General features: G+C 33.4%; 1 protein-coding gene across 1 annotated transcript in view; it reads right to left on the bottom strand.

The window, feature by feature from the left end:
* Window positions 1-12,948: 12,948 nt before the first annotated feature.
* Window positions 12,949-20,990, bottom strand: part of acs (arcus) — an 86,537-nt gene continuing 78,495 nt past the window's right edge. Inside the window, exon 9 of the mRNA XM_075305889.1 lies at window positions 12,949-13,231. Within this exon, the coding sequence (XP_075162004.1) occupies window positions 12,987-13,231 (245 nt within the window). The 3' untranslated portion in view covers window positions 12,949-12,986. The remainder of the gene's footprint in view (window positions 13,232-20,990) is intronic.

Below are 20,990 nucleotides of genomic sequence, written 5' to 3' on the forward strand. Positions count from 1 at the left end.
TTGTGGCATGGTGCGTTGTCTTGGTGGAACAACACTTTTTTTCTTCTTCGTATGGGGTCGTTTTGCCGCGATTTCGACCTTCAAACGCTCCAATAACGCCATATAATAGTTACTGTTGATGGTTTTTCCCTTCTCAAGATAATCGATAAAAATTATTCCATGCGCATCCCAAAAAACAGAGGCCATTACTGTGCAAGAGGACTTTTGAGTCTTTCCACGCTTCGGAGACGGTTCACCGGTCGCTGTCCACTCAGCCGACTGTCGATTGGACTCAGGAGTGTAGTGATGGAGGCATGTTTCATGTATTATGAGTTAACAGCTGCAAACACCGCTCAGAATCATCAACACGTTGTTGTTTTTGGCCGAATGTGGTGGGTGGGGAAGCAATTCGAAGCCCAATTCATGAATGTTTGCCATCGTTCTCAATGACTTGTGACACGGTGCGTTGTCTTGGTGGAACAACACTTTTTTCTTCTTCATATGGGGCCGTTTTGCCGCGATTTCGACCTTCAAACGATTCAGTAACGCCATATAATTGTCACTGTTGATGGTTTTTCTCTTCTCAAGATAATCGATAAAAATTATTCCATGCGCATCCCAAAAAACAGAGGCCATTACTTTGCCAGCGGAGACGGTTCACCGGTCGCTGTCCACTCAGCCGACTGTCGATTGGACTAAGGAGTGTAGTGATGGAGCCATGTTTCATCCATTGTCATATATCGACGGAAAAACTCGGGTGTATTACGAGTTAGCAGCTGCAGACACCGCTCAAAATCATCAACACGTTGTTGTTTTTGGTCAAATGTGAGCTCGCGCGGCACCCATTTTGCACAGAGCTTCTGCATATCCAAATATTGATGAATGATATGACCAACACATTCCTTTGATATCTTTAAGGCCTTTGCTATCTCGATCAACTTCATTTTACGGTCATTCAAAATCATTTTGTGGAGTTTTTTGATGTTTTCGTCGGTAACCACCACTTTAGGGCGTCCACTACGTTCACCGTCCTCCGTGCTCATTTCACCACGCTTGCATTTTGCATACCAATCAATTATTGTTGATTTCCCTTGGACAGAGTCCGGAAACTCATTATCAAGCCAAGTTTTTGCTTCCACCGTATTTTTTCCCTTCAGAAAACAGTATTTTATCAAAACACGAAATTCCTTTTTTTCCATTTTCTTCACAATAACAAAAGTTGATTCACAAAAGACGCTCTATCTCACAATCTAATTGACTTACAGACGTCAAATTTTGACACGAATCATTTAAAGGTTGGTACTATATGAAAATAATATGCATTTAATACTAGCGGCGCCATCTATGTGTCAGACCGAGGACTTATCAGCCAACCTGTTAAGATGGGTCTATGGCTACTCCTTCCGGGCGTTACATTTGTATGTAACAAACTTAATATACTCTGTTCAACAGTAGTGGTGAAGGGTGTAAAAACCCTGTAGGAATGTCTCGAACTCACTCAAAATCAAACTAACTTTTTACTAACTAATTTGAGGCGACTTTAAGCTAACTCATTACTTATGCAGTCTTGAGTCAGTTGAATTTTTCCCAAACTCACTTTTTCTCGATCAGCAATGAGTTACCTTTTTACTCACTCTTTCCTTCTTTCCACTACACCCTCAAAAAAACTCGCTTCTTTAACATATGTTCCAAACATATTTTGCAGGAAGCACATATATTATTGGATACTGCCGAAACATTAATATGTTTGTTTTATGTGAACATATTATATGTTTGGAAGCATTTTGAGCCCAAAAATATTATATGCTTGGAAAAATTTTTCCCAAAGACGATTGTGCTCATTCCCTAACATACTCGTTATTTTCACTTCCACGAAATATTTTAATTCTTGGCACCTTTTTCTGTAAGAAATTATTCACTTTTATAAATTTTACCTTTCGCCTGCACGGAGAATCGAACCGAGGACCATACAGTTTGTAAGCCAACACACTATCCACTGGGCTACGTAGCTGTTATGGTCACCAGCAGAGAATTATCGTTATAAGTTACATTTATATAGCATAGTTTGCAGCGCCCACGAGCCCATGCAAACATAACATTATTTAACAGAAACATACATTTGTTTGCCACGTGGAGCAGTGGTTAGCATGTCTGCCTTTAATGCAAAGGGTCGTGGGTTCAATCCCTGCTCCGACCGAACACTTTTTTTTTTTTTTAATTTACACATTTATATTTATACTATATAAAATTTTTATAATGAAACTTCGAAATGTGGGTTATTAAAGATGTATAGTCATTAACAGTGCTTGATATAAACGAAATTGACTGATTTTTGGATAAAATATTATTTTTTTATTGCAAAAATAACAATTTTGTAAAAAAAACTGTTTTTGGTACAAAACTTTAATATTTGGAAGGAATTCAAAAACTCTAACAAAAGAAGAACATGGAGTCGAGTAGTAACATACATAAATAATTTTATAATATAAACATAAACTTATTTAGGCGTGAACAGTTTTGTACTAGCATTTAACACCATCGGTCTAAAATGCCTTTTATTTTTCTTTAATAATTCATTTTAAAGAAAATAAACTTTTTAAATTGTTTTAGCTGCAAAACTCGAACTTAATGCCCGCTTTTATATTTGAAGGTGTCCGTCAACTCCTCTGGGACTACTTATTAATAAAGAGGAACTAAACTTTGTTTTTATACATTTTACTGTGTAATTTTTCACTATTTCCTCCTTATTTCATTTTACTGTCCCAACTCTAAAAAGAGTATAGTGCCCTTTCGTTATTTTTATGAAGACCCCTGATTTCTTTTAACGCACCAAGAAAAAAATTGTTCCCATAATGCCAAAATGATAAACAAAACACATGTCCACACATACATAAAATGCTGCTCTCAAGGCGAAAACACATGCTTTTTTTTTCAAATGTCTATTCTCTTAATTCCGAATATCCATTCTCTTTATTCAAATTAAATAATATTTAGACTTAAGCATATCAAATTTTTGGCCTTATCATAAAACAGTTTTCCGAAACAACATACAAGCAGTTTCACAAAAATTTCTCTCTTTGGATTCTTTCGCTGTGTTATGATGATATCTTTCGTCAACTCTCCCGGTTTCCATCTCTATTTCTTTCTCTATACTCTCTCTGTCGCTTTGGATAAAATATCACAACATATGTATGTTTAGTCGAAATTTGTAAATTTATATATGTTTGCATTCACACATATAATTTTTATGAAACATTTATGCCCCAAACATAATATATTCTAACATATTAAAATAGATGTCCCAAACATTTAGTGTTAGTTTAGGAACATTACATGTTTGCACTTAAATATATTGTGTTTTAAAATTGTGCCCGAAACACACTTTGTTTATATCGGAACATATGAAAAACATATTTTTCTAAGAGTGTAGAACCCATCATTATCAGTGAAGGAATAAATGGAAACTTCGAATAAAAGTGTTAAATGACTGTTTGAGAACGAAGATATTGGGAAATACACTTAAGCCTTTTGGACTTCCCTGACGAATGCCACTTCCATTCAGTGTGCGTCATTACAAAAGTAGGTACAACTCCCTCTGAGTTAAACGAGAAAATTAACACAACACTCAAACTCAAGACAAGATGAACTCAACTAATATTATCCGAATTTTTACTTACGTTATATTTTATTTATTGTAAAATAATTTTAAAAAATTTTTTAATTAATTCAAAATAAAATGAATCAAAAATAATAAAACAAAAACAAAATATTTTATTATCCACAAAGGGCTCACCATAAACTAATCAGTTAAGAGCTAACTCATAGTATGCTCATATATTATCAGCCTAAAGCTAACTCACTTTGAGCTAACTTTTGGTTAGCTGACGCTTATGAAGGTTTGAGTGAGGACTGACTCGTTCCAATGACAACACGTGTTAAAACTGAATAGGAACTTATATGGGAAATGAGTTAGGATTTGAGTCACCTGTGACTCAGTTATGACTAACAATTTATTAACTTAAAGTCACCTCAATTTCCTACAGGGAATTGTCTTTTGGTTACACCGTAGTGTGTGAGTAGTGAAGCGAAAAGTAGCTTGCTGAACATATCTGAGGGGAAAATTTCCCAATTAGCCTTCCATGTGAAACCTATAACATAACCGAATACTTCATACAATAGTGACTAATCTATTGCATATTTTTAGGCACACAAATTTAATGAAACAACACATACCTACTTATACCCCATTCTCTTTCACAGATGTTTTTTTTTTTTGAAAATACCGTTATGCTATTATAAAAAGTTATTTTTTTACACCCATTCATAATTAAATGTTGGTGTTTGTTTATTATTAAAAATATGTAAACATGTAGAACCAAAATATTTGTTAGCTTTAGCCTGAGGTCTAAATAACACAAAATTAAATACATATGTACGAGTACTTATGTATATATTTACTTTCCAAATATTCGTTGATGTTGCTTATTTTTTCTGTGACGTTTGTTTATGGTTATATGACCTAGATAATTATTTTTTAATTGTTTTTCTTTATTATGTAAATACAGACGCTTGGTTTAAATTTCCTTCAGAGGTAGACTAAAACAAAATACTTTGATGAATTCATAACTAACTGACTTTGAGGCAAACCCCCGATTAGAGGTCATGATATTTGTTATAAATAAAGAAAATGTGTAAAGACATTGTTAGTACATTTTATAAAATCTTTATTTATTTAAAATCTTTGTTTGTTTGTGAATTCGAAATATAATCACACTTTAATTGGATATGACAAGTAGCAAATGAATCTAAAAATTGTACACGCAAAAAAATAATTATTTCCTCCCAAACGAAATTTTAGACAAACAAAGTTCGTTTCTCATTTCCTTTTCGCTGTAAGGAAGTGTATGTGGAAGAAAAGTATATACTTTTTGTGATAAACGTTTATTCTTTTCCAGGATGTAAAAACAATTTCATAAAGTCAAACTCAAAAAAAAAGAAAAACATTGTTTTCTTGCTAATTGAATTTTCCCTCGCATCTTTCTCACATCCACGAGTTTTTTTAGTTCTTAACACCTTTTCCTGTAATACCAACAATGTAGAAGAAATTATACGATTTTATAAATTTTTAAAATTTTTTTTACCTTTCGCCTGGACGGAGAATCGAACCACGGACCATGCACTTTGTAAGCCAACACACTAACCACTGAGCTATGTACCTGTTATGGTCATCAATAGATAAATATCCATATAAGTTATATTTATATAGCATAGCTTGCGGCGCCCACGAACCGAATAAACACAGTTTATTTAACAGAAACAAACATTTAGTTTGGCACCGTGGAGCAGTGGTTGCTACGTCCAACTCTCATGCCAAGGGTCGTGGGTTCGATCCCTGCTTCGACCAAAGTTTTTTTTTTTTTTTTTTTTTTTTTAATATGTTCCAGATATGTTCGGAAGATTCCGAAAAAATGATCAACATTACATTGTAGTATATTAAATATTGAACTGTAAAATGTGTCTTATTAAAGACCTAAAGTCAGAAAAGAACAGTGTTTGATATAAACGAAATGGACTGTGTTGTTGTTTCAAACATAACTTTTTTTATTGAAAAAATAAAAATTTTGTAACAAACGAATTTTTTTGGTGATAAAAGTTTAAAATTTTCGAAGCAATTCAAAAAACTCTAACAAAAGAAAAACGTTTTTGGTACACGTTTTCCAAACGTTTTTTTTCTTTGCGTGTATGTTTTATAATCATAGAAACTTTTCATTGAAAGTACCAATTTTAATAGTTTTTATACCATGCACCAGAGGCTTTTATAAGTTAGTGCATATTTTTGCAATACCCAGAAGGAGACGAAATAGATATATGGTGTCTTTGGTAATAATGCTCAGGGTCGGCCCTTGAGTCGATCCACACCCAAAGAAAAAATACTTTCCTCAGGAACGAAATTTTAGACAAACAAAATTGTCTTTGGTAATAAGGTACTTTCTTAAAGAGCAAATACAAGAAAATTTGTGACAAGTGTTTATCTAATGAGTTCTATTTACTTCAACAGAAAATTTTTTAGCATCAAAAGAAAACTTAATTTTGTCTAAAATGTCGTTCCTCAGAAAAGAAAACGCTTTTTTCAGTGTAGCGATGTCCGCCCGTCTGTGAACACATTTTTTAATCAAAGTCTAGGTCGCAGTTTTAGTCCAATAGACTTCAAATTTTGCACACGTATGTATTTTAGGTCAGAATAGAAACCCATTGATTTTAGAACAAGTCGGTTCAGATATAAATATAGCTCATGTTAATATTTTACGCGCGATATGCCCCCAGAATATTTATCGGTAAACATTTTTTATAAATCATTACAATTCTAATACGAGCTTATTGACCATGAAGATTAATGAATTAGTATTATCAAGCTATTGAAAATGTCAGATACCAATCTCACAAGCCTGACTATACATAAGTTTCAGTGTTGGCTTACACGCATTTCCATAGTCCCTAGTAAGATCTGGCTGGGTGAGATGATTCAATTTGGGTTTTATATATTAATTTCTTATGAAAATGACACAGGAGAATTATTTTCCCCATAGTGAACCATTTTTTATACCCTCCACCATAGGATGGGGGTATATTAACTTTGTTGAAATTTGGTACGTGGTGTAAGTATATGGCCTCTAACAATCACGCAAAAAATGGTCCATATCGGTCCAAAATTATATATAGCCCCCATATAAATCGATCCCCAGATTTTGTTTTGGAGCCTCTTGGAGGAGCAAAATTCATCCGATTCGGTTGAAATTTTGTATTTTGTGTTAGTATATGGACACTGACAACCATGCAAAAATTAGTTCACATCGGTCCATAATTATATATAGCCCTTAATAAACCCTCGGGATCGATTTTTTACCTCCAGAGCCTCTTGGAGGAGCAAAATTCATCCGATTCGGTTGAAATTTGGTACATTGTGCTATTATATGACCGCTAACAATCATCCCGAACTTGGTCCATATCGGTCTAAAGTTATATATAGCCCTTAGATAATACTTTAATAAAAAAAATTTGACAAAATTTTTTATAGTAAAATAATTTTGACAACATTTTCTATAGAAATAAAATTTTGACAAAATTTTCTATGGAAATAAAATTTTGACAAAATTTTCTATAAAAATAAAATTTCGACAAAATTTTCTATAGAAATAAAATATTGACAAAATTTTCTTTAGCAAAAAAATTTTGACAAAATTTTCTATAGAAATAAAATTTTGACAAAATTTTCTATAGAAATAAATTTTATACAAAATTTTCTATAGAAATAAAATTTTGACAAAATTTTCTTTAGCAATAAAATTTTGACAAAATTTTCTATAGAAATAAAATTTTGACAACATTTTGTATAGAAATAAAATCTTGACCATAAAATTTTGACAAAATTTTCTATAGTAAAAAAATTTTGACAAAATCTTCTATAGAAATAAAATTTTGACAAAATTTTCTATAGAAATAAAATTGTGACAAAATTTTATATAGCAATAAAATTTTGACAAAGTTTTTTATAGAAATAAAATTTTGACTAAATTTTCTATAGAAATAAAATTTTGACAAAATCTTGTATAGTAATAAAATTTTGACAAAATTTTCTATAGAAATAAAATTTTGACAAAATTTTCTACGGAAATAAAATTTTGACAAAATTTTCCATAGAAATAAAATTTTGACAAAACTTTCTATAGAAATAAAATATTGAAAAATTTTCTTTAGCAATAAAATTTTGACAAAATTTTCTATAGAAATAAAATTTTGACAAAATTTTGTATAGAAATAAAATCTTGACAAAATTTTCTATAGCAATAAAATTTTGAAAAATTTTTCTATAGACATAAAATCTTGACAAAATTTTCTATAGAAATAAAATTTTGACAAAATTTTCTATAGCAATAAAATGTTGAAAAAATTTTCTATAGACATAAAATCTTGACAAAATTTTCTATAGCAATAAAATTTTGAAAAAATTTTCTATAGACATAAAATCTTGACAAAATTTTCTATAGAAATAAAAATTTTGACAAAATTTTCTATAGCAATAAAATGTTGAAAAAAATGTTCTGTAGCAATAAAATTTTGACAAAACTTTCTATAGAAATAAAATATTGACAAAATTTTCTAAATAAATAAAATTTTGACAATATTTTCTATAGAAATACAATTTTGACAAAATTTTCTATAGAAATAAAATCTTGACAAAATTTTCTAAAGAAATAAAATCTTGACAAAATTTTGTATAGTAATAAAATTTTGACAAAATTTTCTATAGAAATAAAATTTGGTAGATTATTTTTGGGGATCGGCTATATATAACTATAGACTGATGTGGACCAAGTTTGGCATGGTTGTTTGCGGCCATATAGTAGCGCAAGCTACCAAATTTCTCCACGTACCAAATTTCAACCGGGATGAATTTTCCTTCTCCAATAGCTCCGGAGGTCAAATCTGGGGATCGGTTTAAATGGGGGTTATATATAATTAAGACCGACAAGGACCAATTCCTGCATGGTTGTCAGAAATTCGGTAACACCAGGTACCGAATTTCAACAGAATCGAATGAATTTTGCTCATCCATGAGGCTCCGCAAGCCAAATATGGGGATCGGTTTATATGGTGGCTATATATAATTATGGACCGATATGGACCAATTTTTGCATGGTTGTGGGGTTATAAAAAGTTACAATTGCCCATTAAAAATATGAAAACAGCGAGTTATAAAAAGCTAAATTAAAAGAACTTCTAGTGTAGTTAAAATAAAGAACATCTTTGGGAACGCATTTCTGGAAGTGCTTTTAAAGTTGTGCCTTTGGAGGATTTCCAATTTTTTCTGGGTGTTTTATAAAAATAACTTTAGATTGAAATAATTCGGTTATTTCTTACTAACATATTTAGTATTTATAACGAAATGGATGAGAGCAACTGTATTGCATTTAAGAGCTCTCAGTATTTTCTCCATAATTATTGTATTTTTCCTTAAATTTTAAATTCGTCTACATTTCTATTTTAAAATGTTTAACATTGAGAGCAATGGAGTGAAGAACCACGACTCTTGGAAAAACACACCTAAATTACAATGCATCACTTTACCCATATAGTCACATCGCCTCCCATTCATCCTTCATCATAAAAAAATAATAATTGAAAATTACAGTTATTTTCCAAAGCATTAAACGCCATAATAATGGTAACTCAACGATTATCCTTAACGCAGTCATTGGCAGAGATCGCAGCATGAATAGATGTCTCTTCACATGGGAACATGGAGCGTGCAGTGGCTATCATTAAGGTAGAACGATAACCGAGGCAACATACACTCAAAGAAAAAACATTCTCCTACGAAAATAAATTTTAGACAATCATAATTTCTATTTGTTATAAAGTACAGCCAAACAAGGACTATGATCATCTCAAGCATAATAATAATAATATCAATTTTTCACGGGGAAAATGGAAGATCTTTGTCGCAAAAATATTCTTTTCTGAAATCAGAACATATCAAACATATCTTATTTTATGGTAAATTATATACCTGATTTCAGCAAGCATGTATGTTATGTTTTGCGAGAAAAGAATATTTTTGCGACAAAAATGTTCCATATTCCCCGTGAAAAAGTAACATTATGCTTTTGAATCATATTTGAGATGATCATATTACTGCTCTGCGTGTATATTCGTTAGCAAATAACCAGAATTTATTACAAGCGATGGGACGATTGTTATTCACTTACTTTTGAAAAACATTTTCGTTATTTTTAAACAAAAACTTTTCTTTCAGTGTAGTTTTCACGTGGCAAGCTTTAGAAATATTAGAATCAATACAGAAAGAATTTCATGGAAAACCACACACACATATCGTCGTCGCTGATGGCAATGGCATTGACTTTTCTTGCCACCAAGCAAATTCTGCCATTACTGCTCGTTTTGCAAGGATAATCGTTTCCAAGGACATGCACTTTCACTAGCACTTTTCATTTATTTGGAATTATGATTTTTTTCACTCATGGACGCAAAAAATAAATAAATATGTTTGCATATGGAAATAAAGTGTAAACTGTTTTATTGGAAAAATAAACTACTTTGTGCGAAAATTGAACTTGCATTTCATTTTTTATTTTTCCAAGAAACGTTAATAAAAAGCCGAACATTTTTCCAATTTTTTGAAACAGCCATTTAGCGCTGTCCGTCTGGAAATATATTTTTGTAATCAAATTTTAGATGACAGTTTTAGTTAATTTTTTCTGTGAAAATTTGTTGGACTTTTCTAAGAGATTTAAAAGACTACACTGAAAAAGAAGCATGCCCGGTTCCAAAGATTTTGTCTTTACACTAATGATGATTTGGTATTGATTCCTAGCCAAAGAAGCGGAAAATTGAAGTAAGGATACATTTGATGTTAGGAAACATAAGGATACATTTGATGTTAGGAAACATATTCAGACCCGACTTCAAGTGGAAATTATGCTGTTTCAAGTAAAAACAGTTTTAAAATAAAGTATTAAAAAATATATTCTATTTTTGATCGCTTTTTAGCTTTGTAATCAAGATATAAAAAGTCAACTAATTTAAAGGCGAGTTTATTAATTTTGAAGAATTTTCAGTTTTATTAAAGCCATGTAGGCCTTAGTAAAACAAAATTTTCTTTCATGTAAAGATACCCAGTTTTAAGTCAAAACACTTAACTATAAGGACAAAGTGACTTCATTGATAAGTTTATCGACTTTTGGACAAGGAAATGCGTCTTCTATGGTAAACAAAACATCGCATTCGTATTTTTATACCCTCCACCACCTCCACCTTAACTTTGTCATTCCGTTTGTAACACATCAAAATATTGCTCTAAGACCCTATTAAGTATATATATTCTGGGTCGTGGTCGATCTAAGCATGTCCGTCCGTCCGTCTGTTGAAATCACGCTAACTTCCGAACGAAACAAGCTATCAACTTGAAACTTGGCACAAGTTGTTGTTGTTGTAACAGTTTATTGTGATTTCTATCATTTTTATGTTATACGCTTTGGTACTTCAGCTTGTGGCCAGATCGAGGAACTCTGCGACTAATGTGGGGTGCGTCCAGAGTGACCTGGCGGTAAGTCGGGTTGGTTTAGCTGGGCAAGAGAAAGGATGACGCGTGTCGTGTGGCCCTTGGTTACAAATTGGACATACGTTAGCTACGATGCTATCAATCACTGATAAATAGGAATTGAGGCGGCTGCACTTGCCTGATCTTAACTGGGCTAAAACTACCTAGTCTGCCGTGGGAGATCTCTTTCCTCCGGTGCCAGAGAGAACTACTTGGCAGAAGTAGTTGTTATTGATGTAGGTCAGATGGTATTGCATATGGGCCATATCGGTCCACTTTTACGTATAGCCCCCATATAAACGGACCCTCAGATTTGGCTTGCGGAGCCTCTAAGAGAAGCATATTTCATCCGATCCGGCTGAAATTTGGTACATGGTGTTGGTATATGGTCTCTCACAACCATGCAAAAATTGGTCCACATCGGTCTATAATTATATATAGCCCCCATATAAACCGATCGCCAGATTTGGCTTGCGGAGCCTCAAAGAGAAGCAAATTTCATCCGATCCTACTGAAATTTGGTACATGGTGTTTGTATATGGTCTCTAACAACCATGCAAAAATTGGTCCACATCGGTCTATAATTATATATAGCCCCCATATAAACCGATCGCCAGATTTGGCTTGCGGAGCCTCAAAGAGAAGCAAATTTCATCCGATCCGGCTGCATGATGTTGGTATATGGTCTCTGACAACCATGCAAAAATTGGTCCACATCGGTTCATAATTATATATAGCCCCCATATAAACCGATCCCCAGGTTTGACTTGCGGAGGCTCAAAGAGAAACAAATTTCATCCGATCCGATTGAAATTTGGAACATGGTGTTAGTATATGGTCTCTAACAACTGTGCCAGAATTGGTCCATATCGGTCCATTATTATATAACCCCCATATAAACCGTTCTCCAAATTTGACCTCCGGAGCCTCTTGGAGGAGCAAAATGCATCCGATCCGGTTCAAATGTGGAACGTGGTGTTAGTATATGGTCTCTAACATCCATGCAAAAATTGGTCCAAATCGGTCTATAGTTATATATATCCGATCCTCAATCACACAAAAAGTGGTCTATATCGGTTCATAATCATGGTTGCCACTCGAGCCAAATATAATCTACCAAAAATTTATTTCTATAGAAAATTTTATCAAAATTTTATTTCTATAGAAAATTTTGTTAAAAATTAATTTCCCTAGCAAATTTTGGCAAACTGAATTATATACGTATTTAATCGGTCTTTTTTAATTTAATATATACCACGTATGGACTTACTTACAATTTAGAAGACGGTGTTAGGGGGTTTTAAGATACCTTGCCATCCGCAAGCGTTACCGCAACCCAAGTAATTCGATTGTGGATGGCAGTGTTTAGAAAAAGTTTCTACGCAATCCATGGTGGAGGGTACATAAGCTTCGGCCTGGCCGAACTTACGGCCGTATATACTTGTTTTTGTTTTTTCAGTGTATTCAACATTAATGACACCCCTTTCCAAAAAGTGTATTTCTTTACCTACACCCAGAGAAGGAATATGATTACCTCAACCATGTTTCAAGAGCAAAATGTTATTTTTGAATGGTGACCATGTTTGTCGCAACCATGTTATTTTCTCGGAGATTATGTGTCTGATTTCGGGAAGCATATTATTTTTGGCTAGAAAAGAACATTTTTGCCATAAACATGTTACATGGTCACCATCCAAAAATAACATTTTGCTCTTGAAACATGGTTGAGGTGATCATATTCCTTCTCTGCGTGTATTTGTATTGTATTGTATTGGTAGTATACACTCTCTGTATCTTCATCGATAGACGCAATCACCTGTGACATTTCAAACTACATGAAAAAATGAAAATTTTACTTTTTGTTTTCTTCAGTTATAATAATTTCACTTTATTTATTGTACGCCTGAACAATTTCATCGATACTAACGTAGGTTCCAACCACTCCGCCCAGAACTCCAAATGCCACTAGTAATATATTTTTCATTAATCTTATCTTCCATGGTCCATAACCGGTGGTATACTGTACGCAAATTTGCAAAAGGGCTGGGAATATTAAACCCAAAATCGACAAACAGAACGAGCCAACCAACGAAAGGAAGAGTGATAAGTCCGGTATAGCAATGGCAGCACCAACTGTAATGGAAATGGGAGGAAAAAAACAAAAATAAAATATCTGTAAATAAATGTAACGATTTTATTAAATGAATGCATACATAGTACGAGTATGGCGAGAATACCCTATAGTAAGTATAAATTTGGAAATACAAACGATTGGGAAAAACACTCTCGAATAAAGAATTTATTTGGAATTAAAAAAATGCGGCAAGGCACCATCATTTATCGCCCGTCTTGCATACACAAGGTAGTGGGTTCGATTCCAGCTTCGACCGAACACCAAAAAGTTTTTCAGCTGTGGATTATCTCACCTCAGTAACATAATGCTGGTGACATTTCTGAGGGTTTCGAAGCTTCTCTAAGTGGTTTCTGTCCAGTTTGTAACGCCGTTCGGACTCGGCTATAAAAAGGAGTTCCCTTGTCATTGAGCTTAACATGGAATCGGGCAGTACTCAGTGATAAGAGAGAAGGACAGAATAGTCTAAGTGAGCCTGACACATCGGGCTGCCACCTAACCTTATCTAACCATCACCACGGAAGAAACGAAACTAAACGGTAGAACATTTGCCACATCAGCTGTGTATAATTCCATGATTCTAATGACGTCAATCTGTAACGTTGGACTTTTTGTAATCAAAGTTCTAAAGTCCCAAGTATTGTCCAATCCTTATGAATCTTTGCTGCGTCCCCTGGATGAAATAATTTAAGCTTAGAACAAAACATAACTCCGATTGTAGCTGTTATTTATCAGCCAAATATGACAAAAATTTAGTAACAATGGATTCAGGTTAAAATCAGTTACAGAGTTGTTGATATGCAACCAACATCAGGTTGCTATAATTTTTAAACCGCTCCTCTGACAGTAGACACATTTATTCCATTTTACTATTTGCAAACTTACAAAATCATTTTGATCTATAGCATTTAATTCGTGATGGAATTCAAGCGTGATAGTGTGATTAGTATATGGTCTCTAACAACCATGCAAAAATTGGTCGACATCGGTCCATAATTATATATAGCCCACATATAAACCGATCCCGAAATTTGATTTTGGAACCTCTTGGAGGAGCAAATTTCATCCGAGTGAGTTGAAATTTGGTACATTGTGCTAGTATATGGTCGTTAACAACCATGCCTAACTAGGTCCATATCGGTCTATAGTTATATATGGCCCTCAGATAAATCGATTCCCAATCACACAAAAATTGGTCCATATCAAGTTCATAATTGTATATAGCCCCCATATAAGCGACCCCCATATTTCAATTCTGGCTCTCTACGTACAAAAAGTCCATATCGATTCGTAATTATTTGTAGACTTAACTATACATAACTTTTTGGTCTAATATATACCATGTATGGACTAAATCGCAATTTAGAAAACGATGTTAAGAAGTTTTAAGATACCACAACCCAAGTAATTCGATTGTGGATGACAGTCTTTCGTAGAAGTTTTTACGCAATCCATGGTGGTGGGTACATAAGATTCGGCCTGGCCGAACTTGCGGCCGTATATACTTGTTATTGATAATTTTTTCAAAATTTTATTTCTATAAGAAAAAATTGTCAAATTTTATTTCTATAGCAAATTTTCTCAAAAATTTTTTTCTTACTGATGCTCACTGCTATAAAAAATATATTCGAAATTTTATTACGATAGAAATATTTTTTTCTATATAAAAAAAATTTATTTCTATAGAAAATTTAGTTAAAATTTTGTTTCTGTAGAAAATTTTGCAAAATTTTGTTTGCTACACATTTTTTTTTAATTGTATTTCTATTGATAACTTTTTCAAACTTTTATTTCTATAAAAATTTTTGCCAAATTTTATTTCTATAAAAATTTTATTCAAAATTTTATTTCTATATATTTGGTCAAAATTTGATTTCTATAAAAAATTTTGCCAAAATTTTATTTCTATAGAAAATTTAGTCAAAATTTTGTTTCTGTAGAAAATTTTGCAAAATTTTATTTACTAGACAAACATTTTTCCAAAATTGTATGCTCACTGATGCTCACTGCTAAGTCGAAAACTTGTAGAAATGACTCAAATTTTCAAATTTTTCAATGAATGAATCATACATGCATTTTTGCGAAATTGTCTAAACAATTATAAATATTTTCCAAATATTGTCCGAGATTTTGTAGAAGTCTGATTTGAGATTTTATCAAAATGTAGATCTAAATACAAAGTTGTGCAGAGTATAGTATAATCGGCCCGCCCGACTTTAGACTTTCCTTGCATTTTTATTTTTTGTTAAAATTGTGTTACGTCCCATAACGTTAGATTTAAAATTTAAGTACATAGATTTTGTAGAAGTATATACAATTCTGTCTAAATCGATTCAGATTCAAATTCATGCATATGGGAATATAAACCTTTATATAGCTCGCAACAAATTTAAAGGATTTGAGATAGTATCAATAAGTTTTGTCCACAAATATCTGCTTAGATCAAAAGTGGCCAATTTTGAGATCTAATCATATATAATTAGATCCCCCAATTTTTACCCGGGTAAAGACATTATTAAAGGTCTGGCCGCAGGCCATGGACATTCCAACGGACTCAGTACCTATGCGCTCAGCATGCGTCAACCAAGAATGACTTAAAAAGGAGGTCCCTCGATTCATTTCTACCGCACAATGGCCACCAAAATCTCCAGATCTGAATCCAACAGTATTTCCAACATTAAAATTTCAAACAATGAAAAAATATAGAGCGAATGACTTGTTTAAAGTTTATAAATGAAATCTCACAGGTATGACCATGGAAAGGCCTCTGTGGGAGACCTTAGCCCTCTTTAGAAAAATTTTAGCACCCACCTCCTAGAAACCCCTAGAAAACCCATTAACAATTGCCACTATATTATTAGTAGTGTATTTTGGGACTATAGCCCGCTTGCTGAACATTGTCTAGATACGCAGGGCAAAAAAAAATTGTCCGTCGAGTCGGAAGATTTTAATCGAATCGCCAATATATAGTCCATGTCGGCATATCTCTAAGTCCAATTGTCGGCATCTGTCACGAACGTACACTGTAAATTTTTCATATTAAATTAACTCACATTTTCTTCGTAGTGAGCCAATGGGTGACCCATAGCACCGACAACTGTATCGTGCTCAAAACTTCATTCAGGATATTACCCACGGGTCTTTTTGCAATTCCTGATGTCTCAGTTGTCTTGCACACCTTCAACTGGTGGCAATAAGAAATCGCGGATTTTTACCACTTTACCTTTTCGTGGTAGCCGCTTTCGGGCCATCAAAAAGCGACGTGCGATTTTACACATTTGAAAATATATTCCTACTTTCTCAACGGATTTCATTCAAATTTGACTAAAGCCACTTACGATTCAGATTCCAATCCGATTGATTTTAAGTATAAGCAAAATATATGCATAGCATGAAAAGAAGCATTTAGTCTTTGCAAAACAAATATATTTCTTCGCTTACTGTAGTGCCTACGTACCAACCAGAAAAAATAACAAAATATAAATTATTTATCGTTGTGTCCTGTACATATCCTGTAGCTCGTTTGTAAAGTATTTCCTTGATTCTTGTTCATTTTTTCGGTCATGTAAAGTGGAAAATTTTACACATAAACAATTTCAGAAATGTTAAAAGCAAACGAATACAACTTAATTTAATTTCACTATACCCTAAACTAGAGATGTGCACGTGACACGAAATTGTCGTTACTCACGCGTGAGTCGTGAGTCACGCTGATGGCAACGTCGTGAGTGTGTGTGAGCGTGATTAACAAACCAAATGTAGTGCGTGAGCGTGAGCAACAAAAATAATTTCTTCGTGAGTGTGCGTCAGTTACGAATTTCGTAAGAGAATTTAACTGTAAGCCGGACACGGCTTACAAGTTAAATTCATTTGCCTTTTAGTGACACCTGGGATGCTAACAGTTTAATAAGGCTCTCGATTTTAATCATGGTCATGTTTTCGGACACGTCCCTAAGGTAAATTCCTAATAAAATTATTCGTGATCCACGACATTTTCGTGCGTGAGTACAAATTTTCATTTCCTGAGTGTGCGTGAACGTGAGTCCTACCAAACAATATCGTGCGTGAGTAAGATTTTTCCGTCGTAAGTGTGCGTGAGCATGAGTAAAATGTTACACACGTGCACTCATCTACCCTAAACCACGTTGTGGTCAGGGTATAATAACTTTGATCGGCCAAAAAATGTATCTACCAGAAATATTGATTTTAGACCCCAGACAATATATACCGACTGAGTCAGAATCACCTCCTGAGTCAATCTAGCGCTTGGTGTCCGTCCGTCTATCCATGTATTTGTTGTTCACAGGATTCCGGTCGCAATTATTAACCGATTCGGATGAAATTTGGTACAGGGTGTTTTATGGGCACAACTACGAACGCTATTGAATTTGGAAGAAATCGGATCAAATTTAGATATAGCTCCAAATATATATGTATCGCCCGATTTCGACAAATGGAGTGACGTTGCGCTTTTTTACAAACCGATCGTCATCAAATTTTGCACATAGTAAACTATTTCATCACCCTTTAAGTCTGAAAAATTTCATCGAATTCGGTTCAGATTTAGATATGCTCCCATATATATGTATCGCCCGATTTTCCCAAATTTGACCATAAAAACCTTATTTATTAAGCGATCTTACTGAAACTTGGCTTACTTTAATCTCTTATAGTACTGACAATATGTGCTAAAAATCATCGAAATCGGTTCAGATTTAGATCCTAATATTTTATTTATTTTTATTTTATTTAGGGAATTACACATACAACAAAATTTTAACAATTTTTTCAATTAAAGTATGTGTCTATCATTGCAAGGTATGAAGTTAATTCTTATCATAATTACATATTAAAATATTATAGAAAAAATGTAAGAAAACGAACGCAATTAAACTAAATACATATAAAATTGGTATTAGCATTGAAATATTTTAAGTAGGTTAATGAACATATAAAAATAAGATTTCATATAACAAAAATTACTTTACTAAAATAAAATATAGAATATAACAAAATATAAAAAGTTAAAAGTATTGAAATAGAACAAAGTTAAGAAAAGAAAATTATTGCAAATTCTTAAAATGATTGAAAAGTGATTTCTTAAATTTGTTTGCGTTGCCAAGGGATTGAAGGTTTGTTGGTAACGAGTTCCAAAGAAAGACAGAATGTAGCATAAATTGTCTCTCGCTCACTTGAAGTCGATGTCGATCTGGTATAAGCAGTACACCTCTGTTAGATCGCCCGAAACGTATCTTGTCATATAAGTATTCAGGTTGTTTCAAGTATATTATCTTGTGAAGGAAAAGAAGGGTTCGTACCTTTAACAAGTCCAATAACGGGAAGCCTTATAAGGAGTTAATGAAAGAAGAACAGCTGTCGTATCTTTTTAAGCCAAATACGTAGCGAATTATAGCTTTGTATACGGATTCCAAGCGCTGTTTACTTTTAGCATCACATTTGCTGAACAACTCACAGCCGTACAGAAGGATAGGTAACAAGTATGATTTGGCAAGCAAAATCCGAATGTGTATAGGCGTAAATGATTGAGAATGGTATAGTGTACGCAGCATTCCAAATACTTTTCCAGTAGCAGATGATATATGATCACTCCAAGAGAGGTTATTGTTGAAGATTATACCCAGGTTTTTGGAACGGTTGACTACTTCAATTGCTTGTCCCCTTAGTAATACTGGGTTATAATTTGTAATGTTGCGACGTTTGTTTGTAATTATCATACATTTCGATTTATCCGGGTTGAGAGTCAATGAATTACTGGCAGCCCAGATGCAAACTCTTTCCAAGTCTTCATTAGTACGAGACACCCCATCCGCCAAGGAGTCATGTTTACAACTTAAATATATTTGTACATCGTCTGCATACAAATGGATTATGGAAGTTAATAGCTGATTAGGGAGGTCATTCACATATATGGAGAACAAGAGAGGTCCAAGTATTGAGCCTTGCGGTACTCCCCTAGATAGTGGAAGGGGATTCGATAAAGATTCACCAATAGCAACTACTTGAGAACGATTACGGAGGTAAACAGATAGCAATGATACGGCTGTATTTGAAAAGTTGTATTGAGAGAAAAGTTTACTACAAAGGATGTCATAGTCCACACAATCAAACGCCTTCGAATGATCTAACAATACCAAAATCGTGGCAAAACCTTTATCCATTTCCATTCTTATATCGTCAGTAACTTTAACGAGTGCTGTCACACAACTATGATTTTATCTGAATCCAGACTGTTCCGCTGTCATTAAATTGTTAATATTCAAATAATTACATATTTGTTGATGTATTAACTTTTCAAATACTTTCGAAAGGAATGGTAGAATGGCTATTGGTCGAAATTCAGATGTGGTGTTAGGTTTAGGTATTGGCACAATCTTTGCAAATTTCCATACTGTTGGGAAGGTGCTGCTCATGATTGCTGTGTTAAATATGTGAGTGATGTACGGTAAAATTAGAGGAAGTATTATTTTTATGAATCTTGGATGCATTTGACCTGACGTTCTGAAAACTTGTAAGTACTTCGACATCCGTAATACACGAGAATTCAAATGAAGAGTTTGCGTCAAATGGATTCACATAGGAAACTGAAGGTGTTCGTATGCTGTTGTCGGAGAAATTGAGGAATTTTTCATTTAGCTCATCTGGATTCGCATTGATTGTATCTGTTAGAGGTTTGCCAATTCCAATTTCTCTTGTTTTACGCCACTTACTTTTTGAGTCGACGGCAGATCGGAAACTTTCCTCAAAGTGCTGACGTTTGGCATTGCTAATTTCTTTATTTACTTGTTTTCTTAGTAAACGGAATTCTTCATGCAATTCGGAGGTTTTAAAACGTCTCCATCGTTTATATGCAATATCTTAGACATTTCTGCTCAGATTGTGACAAGACTCCCATAAACATGTACCCCCGCCCCCCATTATGCTCATAAATATGGAAATCTCCAAAACCTATACCAATGATACGCATTTGTGCGTAGGTGTACTAATTCAGTAGGGGTGGTTTAGGGTATGATATAGTCGGCCCCGCCCGACTTTCTACATTACTCACTTGTTTTGTAATTGTCCTGAATACACAGAGGAGATACTATTGAATACACATATTTTCCCTGATATCAGACAAATTATATCAAGTTGTCACTTAACACCCAAGGAAAACATATTTTCCCGCCGAACGAAATTTTAGACAAACAAAATTCCAATTTTAGCTCAATGACAAGGAACTTCCCAGTTCGAACGGCGTGCCACATTACGGTTAAGCCACTTATAGGAAACACAGAAATTGTGATTCAGAGTCGATTGGTATATATTTTATGGGGTTTAAAATAAATATTTCTGGTAGGCACATTTTTTGCTAGATCAAAGTTATTATACCCTGACATCTATGTGGTTTGGGGTTTAAAAACGTGAACGTAGGATTAAATAGTGTAAAATAATTTGATAATTCATGAATCTGTATAAATCTAAATACATTCAAATTAGTTTATTTTATATTTGAAAATGCGTATCCCAAAAAATATAGATTAGGAATTCTTCAAATTTGTATTCAATAATCCGCTTAGGCTCGCATTGATTAATACAACAAATTTATGAAATCGGTATTCAATTTGATGTTTTCTGTTTTCAGTTGAAAAACACCGTCAATTCAATGAAGAAACTTACATCAATTTTTGGTCATCATTTTGATGAAAATCTTTCATTCATTTAATGAAATCAGTAATCAAGTTGAAGAAATTCGTTTATATT

Source organism: Haematobia irritans, chromosome 4 (genome assembly GCF_050003625.1).
Source record: "Haematobia irritans isolate KBUSLIRL chromosome 4, ASM5000362v1, whole genome shotgun sequence".
NCBI lineage: Eukaryota > Metazoa > Arthropoda > Insecta > Diptera > Muscidae > Haematobia > Haematobia irritans.